Source organism: Phacochoerus africanus, chromosome 10 (genome assembly GCF_016906955.1).
Source record: "Phacochoerus africanus isolate WHEZ1 chromosome 10, ROS_Pafr_v1, whole genome shotgun sequence".
Classification (NCBI taxonomy): Eukaryota; Metazoa; Chordata; class Mammalia; order Artiodactyla; family Suidae; genus Phacochoerus; species Phacochoerus africanus.
In genome coordinates, this window is record NC_062553.1 from 131067961 (window position 1) to 131081284 (window position 13324).

General features: G+C 47.0%; 1 protein-coding gene across 2 annotated transcripts in view; it reads right to left on the reverse strand.

The window, feature by feature from the left end:
• PKD2 (polycystin 2, transient receptor potential cation channel) overlaps window positions 1-13324 on the reverse strand; it is a 55344-nt gene that overhangs the window by 17929 nt on the left and 24091 nt on the right. For both annotated transcript variants that reach the window (XM_047798042.1, XM_047798043.1), the window contains exons 5-7: window positions 11556-11780; window positions 8697-8925; window positions 3075-3242 (exon numbers count right to left, since the gene is read on the reverse strand). In XM_047798042.1, coding sequence (XP_047653998.1) covers window positions 3075-3242; window positions 8697-8925; window positions 11556-11780 — 622 coding nt within the window. The remainder of the gene's footprint in view (window positions 1-3074; window positions 3243-8696; window positions 8926-11555; window positions 11781-13324) is intronic.

The following is a 13324-nucleotide window of genomic DNA, read 5'->3' on the forward strand; positions in this document are numbered from 1 at the left end:
TCCAGTGTTGCCGTGAGCTTTAACTTAGGTTAAGCATCCAGTGTTGCCGTGAGCTGTGGTCGCAGACGCGGTGGCTCGGATCCCACGTTGCTGTGGCTCTGGTGTAGGCCAGCAGCTACAGCTCCGATTAGACCCCTAGCCTGGGAACCTCCATATGCTGCGGGAGCGGCCCTAGAAAAGGTTAAAAAAAAAAAGTTACAGCTAGGATGATTAAGAAAAAAAGTTCTGAAAATGCATAGCAGTGAAGGCTTCACAGCACTGTGAGGGGACTTGATGCCACTGAATTGTTCACTTAAAAGTAGTTCAAGTGGAGCCCCACTGTGTTGCAGCGGGTTAAGGATCCAGCTTTGTCTCTGTGGCAGTGCGGGTTTGATCCCCAGACCAAGAACTTCCATGTGCCATGGGGGAGGCTGGAAACAAAAAAACAAAACAAAAAAAAAGAAAGAAAAAAAGTAGTTAAAATGGTAAATTGTGCTGTGCATATTTTTATAACAAAGAGAAAAAGGGAGAGGAGTTTCCTGGTGGCCTAGTGGGTTAGGATTTGGCACTGTCACTGCCCGTGGTGCAGGTCCCATCCTTGGCCCAGGAACTTCTGAATGCCAGTGTTGGATCCTTAATCTCATTCACAACTTATTTGTTGAGAGACTCCCCATGTGCTAGGCACTGTTCTTGGAGCTGGAATACAGCAGCGAACAGAGCAAAGCTCCTGACCTTATGTCTCTCGTACTTTGCAAACAATGGTCAAAAATACAGTGAAGACAGGTTTAATGATATTAAGATGACCGTTGATATTTTTACCCTAAGGAAGGTTAAAATTAAACCAAAACAAAAACCCCACAAATGAAAACTAGTTAGGGTAACAACAAGGAACTTACTATATAGGACAGGGAACTGTATACTCAGTATCTTATAATAAACCATAATTGAAATTAACCTGGAAAAGAATATATATATATGTGTGTGTGTGTATGTGTGTGTGTGTAACTGAATCACTCAGCTGTACACCTGAAACTAACACAACATGGTGAATTAACCACACTTCAATAAAAACAAAGAGTTAACACAAAAAAATTAGTTAAAAATGGCTTTAAAAAATGCATAAAATACTTCTTGTATATTATTAATTGTCATTTAATCGTGCATCAACTATGTGCCAGGCACTGGCCTTCCATCTTCACAAAATATGGATATTCTATGGAGTCAGCAGGGCTAGGGGGGCGGTTTGAACCAGCTCTGTCTGACTGCAAAGCCACATGGCGCACTTCTGGGGACAAGAGCCGGGGACGATGCTGCTGGGGTTGGGTGGCTCCTGCCCAGAGAGCAGGGCAGCCCCAACGGCTCTCGCTGGGAGGGAGCCGTGGTGGAAGAACACGGGGAGATCCCTGAGAAGCCAGAGTTCCCATCCCTGCCTTCGCGAACTTAATGCTTCCCAAGGTCTTGGGGGCAAGATATTTATAAGCAAAGCACTAAAAAAAAAATACTCAGCCCGAGGCACACATGAAAAGAAATCTCCAGAATTTTACTTAAATACATTTGTACGCTGTTTCTGGCCATAAGAAAAAGGGATGTGGTCTAATCACATTAGGTAATACAATTCCCAGCAGCAGTTCTCTGAGATATTGATCATTATTTCTGCTTTGTGATAAAGGTTTGGTACATGAATGATGGTTTCTCTCTCTTTTTTGCTGCATCCGAGGCTTGAGGAAGTTCTGGGGCCGGGGGCTGAGCCCTTGCCACGGCAGTAACCAGGCCACAGCGGTGACATCGCTGGATCATTAACTTGCTGAGTCATGGGGGCTTCCAATGACAGTTTCTCTCTCTCTTTGCTTTTGTTTTTTAGGGCTGAACCTGCCACCTATGGAAGTTCCCAGGCTAGGGGCTGAATCGGAGCTAAAGCTGCCAGCCTACACCACAGCCACAGTAACTCGGGATCTGAGCCAGGCGGCCTACACCACAGCCACACAACGCCAGATCCGAGCTGCATCTGCAACCTCCACCTCAGCTCACGGCAACGCTGGATCCTTAACCCCCTGAGCGAGGCCAGGGATCGAACCAGCATTCTCATGGATACTAGTCAGGTTCATTACCACCGAGCCATGATGGGAACTCCCAGTGATGGTTTCTCTTGAACAAACATGTAACTGAATACATAGCACAAGAGATAAATCTCGGGCTTTCCAGCTGTGAATACCAATTCTGGAAAAGAAATAACTGTTGGAAATTACCTTCTAGAACAATGCTGTCCAATGGAAATGCTCTCTATTTCCATGCTCTAGCACAGTAGCCACTAGCCACACACAGAGACACTGAACACTTAACATGGGGCCAGAGTGACAGAGGCACTGAATGTCTAATTGTATGTAATTTTAATTAAAATCTGAAGAGTCCCTTGGGGCACACAGCCACCATCTGGATGTCACATTACTCAACTGGTGTGACAGGCTGGCAGCTGCTTTGGAATTACTGAAATTTCCCGGATCTCCAGAATTGAGGCTCACTGTTTACAAAATGACCTAAGCTTTCCCATACAAGGAAATGCCCAGGATGCCTCGGAAAAGAGGGAAATGAGTCATCAAGTACCTTCAAACGAGCGGTCTGTTCCAATCTCAGTTTTAGGTAAAGCTTCCCTACAGCCTCCGGCTAGAAAGGAGCCAATCTTTGCAGAGAACATTTCCAAGGATCTCTGCCTTCCCTCTCCCGGTCTTTCCCTTCGTTCCTTTTCCTTCACCTGCGCACCCCCCATCAGATGAAACTCGGACCTGTCTCTTCTTTAGCATGGGCAGGGGCCCCAGGCCCAGCGGACACACCCAAAAGGTCTCTTAATGCATCTGTTAAAGCAAACCTACAAAGACAGGTCTTGCAAGAGGTGCAGGGAGCAGGCAGCCTCCTTCACGGCGAGAAGACAGGTCATGTGCATCCCGCTAGTTTACGTGTGAAACACAGAGCAGTTCGGGGTGGCTTCTTAAACTTGGCCACAGGAACAAATTCAAGTCCTCTGACATTTTGGTGCGACTCACGTTAATAAAAAGAAGAAACACAAAATGAAAAAGCTGAATAGGAAATGCACAAATTACCTTAATCCAGACAAAAAATACTATGACAGCAGCTATGTTGTTGAACTGGATTTGCCAGTATGCCAGATTCTCAAAGTTGGGGTAAGTATTTTGATCTTCGAGAAACTGTAGCAGCATCTCCACATTTGATGTTCTGTGGATATTAATTCCTATAGCGGCCACTGAGAGCTGGAAAACAAAAGATGTATGTGTTATTTCAGGGTCTCAGAAATATATAACTTACCTCAAAACGACTTGCCTACTGGAGTTCCCGTCACGGCGCAGCGGCAACAAATCCGACTAGGAACTATGACGTTGCAGGTTCGATCCTTGGCCTTGCTCAGTGGGTTAAGGATCCGGCATTGCCCTGAGCTGTGGTGTAGGTCGCAGACGAGGCTTGGATCCGGTGTTGCTGTGGCGCTGGTGTAGGCCGGCAGCCGTAGCTCTGATTAGACCCCTAGCCTGGGAACCTCCATATGCCGCAGATGTGGCCCCAAAAAGACCAAAAAAAGAAAGAGAGACTGGTCTACTTTTCTTGGGCAGTATTCATTCTAGGGCTCACCATTCGACTCACCCAATGGCACACACAAAGGTCACTCCCACGGGTGGAAAGTCGTGAGCCCTGCGTAAGAAAGTCAAACAGTGCACGGCTTGCATTTCCCTAGTGAGGAATAGAAATCCAGAGTGAGCGCATGTGCACTGGTGTGAGCGTGTAATACACACCCTCACGCACCGACAGGAGAGATGTCACTACACCGCAAGCCGAAACTCAAACAGGGGCGCCTTCTGCTCTCCCTGCCCCCCCATTCCAATCACCGTCCCCTCTTCCCCAGGCCTCTTCCCCTCCGCTCTTGTTTGGGGGTTTTCTCCCCCTTTCCAGCCATCTCTTTCCATTACTCAACAAATACACAGGGCGATCTGTGGACACAGCATTGCACTAGGGGCTGGGGAGGGACAAGCAGAGGTTAACAGTGTGCAGCTTCTCAAACTTACACTCTGGTTCGAGAGCAGGTAAACACACAAAGACAAATAACACAGAGAGCTTCTACGGAGCGGGCATCATGCGACAGGTGAAGGGTGCAAGAAGAATGTACTGAAAGAAGGGCTCCCAAGAGCAAAGAATGAGCTGGGTCTTCAAAGACGGTGGGAGTGACGACACGGAGGCTTGAGACGTGAGCCAAGGGTCTCCCTCTGGCTGCTTCTGTCCCTGAACTCAGGAGAGGCTAGCGTTCCAGTCTGCTTTGGTTCTGGGCAGACTGAAGGGAACACGGGGCTCTACCTGCACCATCCCCACTGGATTAACCTGTGTGTGTGGAAGGGGCTAGGGGTTGGTCCTTGGCCCTCGCAGAGGCAGGTGGGCTGTGGCAGGTGCCGTGACCCTTGCTGTCCGTTCGACCTCTCCTCTCACGGATGGTGATTAAAGACCACTTCACTGGCCCTTCTTGAGACAGCTGTCCCGGTGACGATCAGAGCAGAGGCCTGCCTGGCCCCTGACGGCAACCGCCAGAGCCACACTCACGCACGGCCTTCCTCTCTTCGCTGGGAAGCACTTCCAGACTGAAACTTGTATTTTCGCACCAGTGGTAGGAATATTTCCTTTCAGTGTATTCTCTGGAAGGCACTGATGTTTACCTTCTTTCTGGTCTTTTTAGGGCTGCACCGGCAGCATGTGGAGGTTCCCAGGCCAGGGGTCCAATCGGAGCTGTAGCCACCGGCCTACACCACAGCCACAGCAATGCAGGATGTGAGCCATGTCTGCGACCTACCCCACAGCTCACAGCAATGCTGGATCCTTAACCCAGTGAGCAAGGCCAGGGATCGACTCTGAATCCTCATGGATATGAGTTGGGTCCTGTGGTGGAGCCACAACAGGAATTCCTGAAAATGCTTTTTCTAATGGACTTAGCTGACAGAAAAGGGCTGACTGTCATCCAAAGATAACCCTTTATCTGTTTGTTTTGGCCTCACCTACAGCATACAGAGGGTCCTGGGCCAGGGCTCAAATCTGTGCCACAGTTGTGACCTGTGCCATAGCTGCAACTTTGGCCACACCAGATTCTTAACTCACTGCACCACTAGAAAACTTCCCCAAATAATCCTTTAGAAAAGAATCTGAAAAATAATGGAGGTGTGTTTACGCATAACTGAATCAGTTTGCTGTACAGAAATTATCCCAACATTGTAAACCCACTGCACGTTAATAAAACTTGAAAAAATGAGGGAAAAAAAAGCACATAAAAACAACAACAAACCAAAAAATAACCCTTTATCCATCTCTTGCTAGGCACCCTGTTTGTGCTCTGCCCAGGGCAAATGTTTATAAAAATTTGGAATATATGGTCATTTGTGCCATATCAACATGGTATAAATACACTAAATTTCCTTGAGACTTTCTCTTCAAAATAGAGAATGAGAGAAAAGAGATGAGAAAGAGATGAGAAAAGAGATTTTTTTTTGAACGCTTGGTTTTTTTTTGAACGCTTGGTTTTTTTTGAACGCTCTGAGTTTTCTTTGGGATTTTTGTCCTTATCTATAAAACAAATTTCTTTCCTTGATATAAGCTTCAGGAGGGCAGGAGTTGGTTGTTTCGTTCATTCCTGTTTCCCCAGTGCCTAGAACAATGCCAGGCACATAGTAGGTGCTCAGAAAATATTTGTTAACTAAATGAATTACTCATTTTCACCCTGTGAAATCCACCCACAAAATGATTTGAATTTAGACTTCTGTCATCTTTTTTTCAATAATTCTGCTAGTTTTGAGAGGCTACTGTAAGGACAAATGATTGATGCTTAAGTAAGCTTTTAATTTCAAAGTGATTCCCATGATGTTAATATTTATATTTAGGATATAATTTCTTTACAACTTACAGGTGTACTTCAGCACATCTGGGCCAGGAAAAAAAACCAAAAAAGCCCCGGTTCTTTTCACAGGCTGCAAGGTCTAGCGGGGCTTAGGGCTTGTTTGGGGGGATGAGCAGAAAGCATGTTTTATTTTTACAGGGTCAGAGAAGGCTAAAGGAGAAGGAGGATTCTAGAAGCCTTTCCTTGTTCTACACAAAAGGACACTGTCTGAACTGTTGTCTTGTCAGTAGTAAGATTTAAAAAAAAAAAAGAACCATAGTACAGTGAAACACGTTTTCAAAGAAATACTTGCAAAATCCTGTGGCTCCTGAGCCAAGACACTAACTTCAACGTCCTAACATCATCAGCTATTTTTTCCAGAGGTTTCCAGAGGGCGGGAAGAAAAGAAAGCTTCTAGGCAGGGAAAGGAAAGTGGCAGAATTCAATTTGTATGTATTTTTATCCCAATATTTCAAATTCCATGTTGTGTTACAAATGTACCTATTACACCACACACACACACACACACACACACACACACACACACACACACACACACACACAGAGAGACATTTGATAAATCAAAATACAGGAGTTTCCATATTAGGCTCAGTGGTTAGTGAACCCGACTAACATCCATGAGGTTGTGGGTTTGATCCTTGGCCTCGCTCAGTGGGTTAAGGATCCGGCGTTGCTGTGGCTGTGGTGTAGGCCGGCCACTACAGTTCTGATTGGACCCCTAGCCTGGGAACCTCCATATGCCTCGGGTACAGCCCCAAAAAGAAAAGAAGACCAAAAAAAAAAAATGTGTTCGGGTGTGTCATCAAAGTTTTCACTGGTATGTGCACCTAATAAAAAAAATTGAATGCCATTGACTAGTCTTTTGTTGACACTGAAAGTATCTGCTTAAAAAAAAATTAATAAGCACAATATCACACTCACCTTGTACCATTATTCTCAATGACCTAAATATAAATACATAAACTGACAAAGCAGGATTTGCATCCTTAGGGCTCCAAAGAGTAACTGTTTTCTAGAATAATTTTCAATGTACATGGACTGTGCTCTGCCATCATACAGTGCAGAAATATTTTTGAAAAATTACTTTCAATATCATCACCTCTCCTGCCTTTTTAAATACTGAAATTCTGTGTAACTGTTCATTATTAATAGGTTGAGAAATTGAGGGATCAAGAGTTTAGCCACAGAGGAGTTCCCTTCGTGGCTCAGGGGTTAACGAACCCGAATAGGATCCATGAGGATGCGGGTTCGATCCCTGGCCTTGGTCAGTGGGTTAAGGAGCCAGCGTTGCCGTGAGCTGTGGTGTAGGTCGCAGACACAGCTCGGATCTAGCATTGCTGTGGCTGAGGTGCAGGCCTGCTGCTGTAGCTCTGATTCGACCCCTAGCCTTGGAACCTCCATATGCTGCAGGTGTGGCCCTAAAAAGAAAAAGAAAAAAGAAGAGTTTAGCTCCAGGAAGTGTGTGGTGTCATGCAGCCATCGTGAAAGAAGGGATGCAGTTCCAGCTGCATCAGAGTCAAACGGGTTCCACGCTGAACAGCCTGTAGGAAGGTTCGTTTCATGCGGAAGGTATTTCTGAGGTGGACACGGGTGTGGCTTGAGAGGCGGTGGCAGAGTGGTTAGGTTATTATGAGGATTTATTCTTTTTTTAGGGCTGCTTCCCGCAGCCTATGGAGGTTCCCAGGCTAAGGGTCAAATTGGAACTGTAGCTGCCGGCCTACACCACAGCCACAACAACAGGGGATCCTTAACCCACCGAGAAAGGCCAGGGACTGAACCCGTGTCCTCATGGATACCGGGCAGGTTTGCTTCCACTGAGCCACAATGGGAACTCCTCTATTGTGAGGATTAAATGAACCTCCGTGTAGGAAAAGCGCTTGGAACTGCGCCTAGCACAGCTGGTTTCTAAAGTGTTAGCAAGTGTTAGTATTATTACTGCTCCCATTAATATTGTTATTGCCATGAGTTTACATGTATTTTTATGTCTTAAGCATTATTTTACTTACATATGAATAACACATTTTTATATATTTTAAACACATTTTTATACTTAATAACATATTAAAACATATCAAATCACATATTTTCTGTATTTTACCAACTGACTCTAGTGAGGCTTTGATAATGAGTTGATGCAAATGCTTCACAAAGCCAAAGGAATTTGGGGTTGAGGAGGAAGACTGTGGGTTAAGAAGTAGGATAATGGGGAGTTCCCGTTGCGGCGCAGTGGTTAACAAACCCGATAGGAACCATGAGGTTGCGGGTTCGATCCCTGGCCTTGCTCAGTGGGTTGAGGATCCGGCGTTGCCATGAGCTGTGGTGTAGCCTGCAGACGTGGCTCAGATCTCGCATTGCTGTGGCTGTGGTGTAGGCCAGTGGCTGTAGCTCCAATTCGACCCCTAGCCTGGGAACCTCCATAAGCTGGAGGTTCGGGCTTAAAAAGACCCCCCCCCCACCACCAAAAAACAGAATAAGAAAACATTGTTTTCAGCTCCACATCGCATAGGGCATGCTAACGCCAAATATGAATTAGTGAATAATTCTTGTTCTTAGTAAGGCCAAATGAGAGCTTATTGCAAATGTCCCTGCACTTCCACGTGCAGAAGGGTTACAGTACATGCAAAACGAGGCAATGATCAGTAACACTGAAGTTACTGCCACAGCAAAGAGCCTTCAGCGTCTCCTTCGGGAACACCAAGACCCACAACACTGAGAAAAGCAAAAGACTCATTCGCATGTGTTCGTAACAGTGCAGGGGGTTTGGTGCTGTTCTCAAACCTACCACAATGATCACAACATCCAGGCAATTCCAGAAACTCCTGAAATAGTGCAGCTTGTGAATGCGGATTTCCAGTATCTCTTCCACCACATAGTAAAGGATAAAGAAGCAAAAGATAATCTCGCAGGCTGCCAGGAAGAAGTCGAAAGTTGTGACATACTGGATCAGCTTTACAGGCTGAAATTGCCAAGATGGAATCACTCCGCCTGTGGCTGGGAACTCGACCAATAACCTGCGTTGCAACAAGAACAATTAAAACAATAGCCGCATCAGCACTGACAACACATGGAAGCAGCCAGGAAAGGACACCATCTAGCCTGTCCCTGCACGAGAAGGTAATAAAACTGCAACCGCAACTCACCCCAAATGAGTGACAAAATGTTTTTATGACAGGAACTCCATCCTTGTAGAATTCTGTGTCACAAAAGGAATAAGACTTCCTGGGGCCTCTCAGATTAAGGAGATCCTTCCTTCTCAGTCTCCTATTCACTTTTCTCAAATTTATACCACTCAAAATGTTGTATGTACTTTTTTTTTTTCTTTTTTGGGCCGCACCTGTGGCATATGGAAGTTCTCAGGCTAAGAGTCAAATAAGAGCTGCAGCTGCCGGTCTACACCACAGCCACAGCCACTCTGGATCCAAGCTGCATCTGTGACCTACACCACAGCTCACGGCAACGCCAGATCCTTAACCCACCGAGCAGGGCCGGGGATCAAACTCGTATGCTCATGGATACGAGTCAGTTTCGTTTCCACTGAGCCACTATGGGGACTCTGTATACTTGTTTTTTAAATGCAGAAGTTAATCAACAAACAAGCCTTTCTAGGACTTCTATTAAATGCAAGTCATTCAAGTAGGCAATGAAAAACATAAATGTACATCATCTTCATAAATAGGATGAGAATTTCATACACATATAGAGATAGCGACTGAGTTTCTCATTCATGCACTTGGTAACAACAAAGGAGCACGGGATAATTTGCCTAGGGGGTACTTTTGCTATTGAGACTTAGAGCCTTATAGTCAATCGGTGTTTGGCAAATGTCTGACTGTCTGACCCAGTAACATAGGTTTTCACATTCACACTGTTGGCAACAGTCTTCAGCGCTTTATCAGAACTGAAGATGTTTCTTGCCAAATTCGCATTCGTAGATGTCACACTGAGAAAGTTACATGATCCACTTAATGGTACAATTTCCCCATCACACTGGAAATAGAATCTCTAGCTCCCTAATTTTAGGACATCTGCAGGACCTCCAGTCCGCGCAGGCGTCACCATCTCTCCCATGACAGGATGGGCGGGACAGGTGGCCACTCCTAGAAGCTGAGTGTCTAGGGTTCAAGCATGAGCAATAATCAAGTACAGGTAGGGACCATGGCCAGTGAGAGTTGGTCAAAGCATCAGCCACCTTCCTTCCTTGGCACTATCCGCCTGCTGGCTTCTTCCTATTGGATGTGCTGGAGAGCGGGGCTGAGAACCACACACTCAGGAGAGCAACACTGAAACAAAGAGTCTCATGACAGCCTCTGTGTGAACGTGCAAGGCAGGAAGTGGCTGCTGTGTGCTGAGTCACTCTCCCAGCTCCAGTCTGATTCTGCCCTGTCAACCCCTCCAGAAACTGAAGCAACAGTTAAGAGAAATGAAGCAACTGCCTGGACAACAGTCACTCGGAAAGCATGTGGAGGAAGTGAAAGACACACTCGTTTATACCTTCTATAAATAGATATTTCCTTAAATGTCAGCGCGTCCTGCCTGCTTTTTAATCCTCTTCCTGTGCTCCCTGGAACCATTCATAATTGCAGTAGATTTTCATACATTTTTAGTGATAACTATTACCTGATTTAATATGATATTATTTTCTACCAAAGTTGTTACAGACTGGGAAAATCCAACGAGCTCTGTAATGCAGAGTTGAGTTTAGCCTCAAAAATAATCACCAAATAAGGATATCACGAGTATTTATCCTTCTTGTTTGGCGGAAGTAATTCATGGCGACAACGTTTGGATGTTGCCGCCACGTTCACCTGGAGGATGAAAGTGGGTGAACTCAGGATTCCTCTTGTCTCGTCCTACTTTTTTAGAGCATGTTTTACCTTCTAATATGCCATTTAATTCATTTGTTTTTATTGTTTTTCTCTCTTACCTCTCTTATCTAGTTGAATGTGAACTCTACAAGGGCAGGGATCTTTATTCTGTTCACCGATGCCTCCCAAGAGTCTTGAACAGCGCCTGGCACATACTGAATGGCCACTAAATGCTCGCTGAATGAATGAATGAACAAGAAGCCCCAGGCAAGCCAGTGGGGTCTTTGCCAGCGTCCTGTCACCAGAGCAGTCCTGATCGCAACGTCATGGGGTCTGTAGAAGGAACGTGACCCGCTCTTGGTAGATCTCGAACACGAGCAGATCCTCGAATATGAACCCAGGCATCGCTCCTGCCTACTGCACCTGTGTTCTAATAGCATGCGCTTCATCGGAGAGTGGGAAACTAAGGGAGCAGAATCAAGATTTGATGGCTGGGGGCCTCGGTAACAGAGCACGGAGCACCAATCATCCTTCACGTGGGAAAAGGTAGATGTTAGCAAAACACCGTGCTTTATCTGGGAATGTTCCAGCTTTGGGATGCACCTGGACCAGACCTAAGGTTCCTCCCAACTTATAATATTCAAGGATCCTAACTTCTTTCCGCCAGATATCCCTATCCTGGGAAGCTTTGGTTTCCACCCCACCTTGCTATCAGCTCTGATCCGTGACATTCTCATTTAGCCAACGGCAGGCAGCGGTGCTCTGGCCTATTTCCACCCTAGGATGGATACACAAACACACAGAAGTGGGAAGGATGGGTGTGGCCTTGTACACACCTGATCACACAGAACAGGTTGATGTTGGCGTTGTACACGGAAAAGTCAATAAACGTTGCGCGGGTTCCTCGGTCCAGCCAGACGTGTTTCCTGAGGTGAGCCAGCTGAGCGGCCGTTTCCTCTCTTGTTCTCGACAAATCCAGGTAATAGCCAGCTCCGCTGTACGTCGTGATCATTCCCCAGTGGCTACTCCCATTCAAGTCTTTTTCGCTTGTGTAGATCCAACTAATGAAAAAACAAACCGAGAATAAACCAAACGGATAAAATCAAGGAAGCCGGGGGCTATTACAAAGACAACTGGTTCCTGGTAAGATAAGAGTATGGAATAAATAAATTCCCATCAAGCTGGGTAATATGAGTATTTTTCTTTCTTTCTTTCTTTTTTTTTTTTTTTTGGTCTTGTCTTTTTAGGGCCGCACCTGCGGCATGTGGAGGTTCCCAGGCTAGGGGTCGAATTGGAGCTGTAGCCACTGGCCTACACCAGAGCCACAGCAACGCGGGATCCGAGCCGTGTCTGTGACCTACACCACAGCTCATGGCAGCGCCGGATCCTCAACCCACTAAGCAAGGCCAGGGATCGAACCCGAAACCCCATGGCTCCTAGTCAGATTCGTTAACCACTGTGCCACGATGGAAACTCCAGCATTTGGGACTATAATCCAAACACGTACAGAAGCTCTCAGGAACCAGAGGCCTCTTTGGCATTTAAGAGGCTATAAAGATGAACCAAGGCCCTTTCCCTCGCAGATTTATAATACGCGGCGAGAGAAAAGTTGTAATTGAACAGTGAAAATATGAGGTAAATGCAAAGAAGTGCAGGGAGACACAGCAACACTGCTCGGGCTGATCCGAGGAAAGTCAGCCTTCTTGGCGTGTCCAGCGATGGCAAAGGGCAGTCAGAGAAGGCTTTGGGAAGAAGCCAGGTCGGACCTGGGAAGCAGGGCGAGCCTGGCACAGGTGTCCGGGAGGGCCAGAGCCAAGCAGGACCAGAGAAGTCCAAGGCCCTACTATTGAGGGAGCTTGACGTGGCTCCCGTCTGATGAAGGAAAGACCGCTGGAAGGTGGACTGTGGTCAAAGGGCCAGGGGCGGGCCTGACGGGTCCCCGAGGGAAGGTCTGTGGAAGGCAGAGAGCGGGGTTACTCTGCTGGCTACGGGGAGGGCTGGAGTGGTGAGAACGCTTCCTCCTGGGCGGGAAGGCAGAACCCAGCGGGTCTGAGACCACCTTCCCTCAAGAGGGCCTGCTTGCGAGGTGGGACCATGGCTGGCATCAGGAATGTGGGTGATAAACGGCTCCCTCTGCTGATATAAAACTTGCCCGGGCTGGACAGAGCGCTCACTGGCCCAGGCTGTCTGCACAAACACGGCGGCTTGTGCCACACTCCTGCTTCCCTCCCGGGAGTCAGGGATCTGGGGACAGCTCACAGAGGCTGCCTGCGACAGCAGCCCATACACCCAGCAGGCACTGAGTCCCTGATGAGCTTCTCCGGCAGATAACACTTCCTACGTGTTGTCACAGCTTGTGACTGGAGGAACAAAGCATGTCCTGTGCAACTCCACTGGGAAGGGACCTTTGGCACTTGGTCTCCTCCAGACTTTGCCCCACGTGGCTGTCACTTCCGCTGCGTTTGCATCTATTCTTTTGCTGCAGTAAACCTTAGCCGGGTATATATGTGCTGAGTCCGGGAGCCCTGTGAGTGGATCGCTGAACCTGGGGGTGGTCCTGGGGACCCCGACTCAACGGAGTTTGCGTTCCTGCAGGAACCAAGAG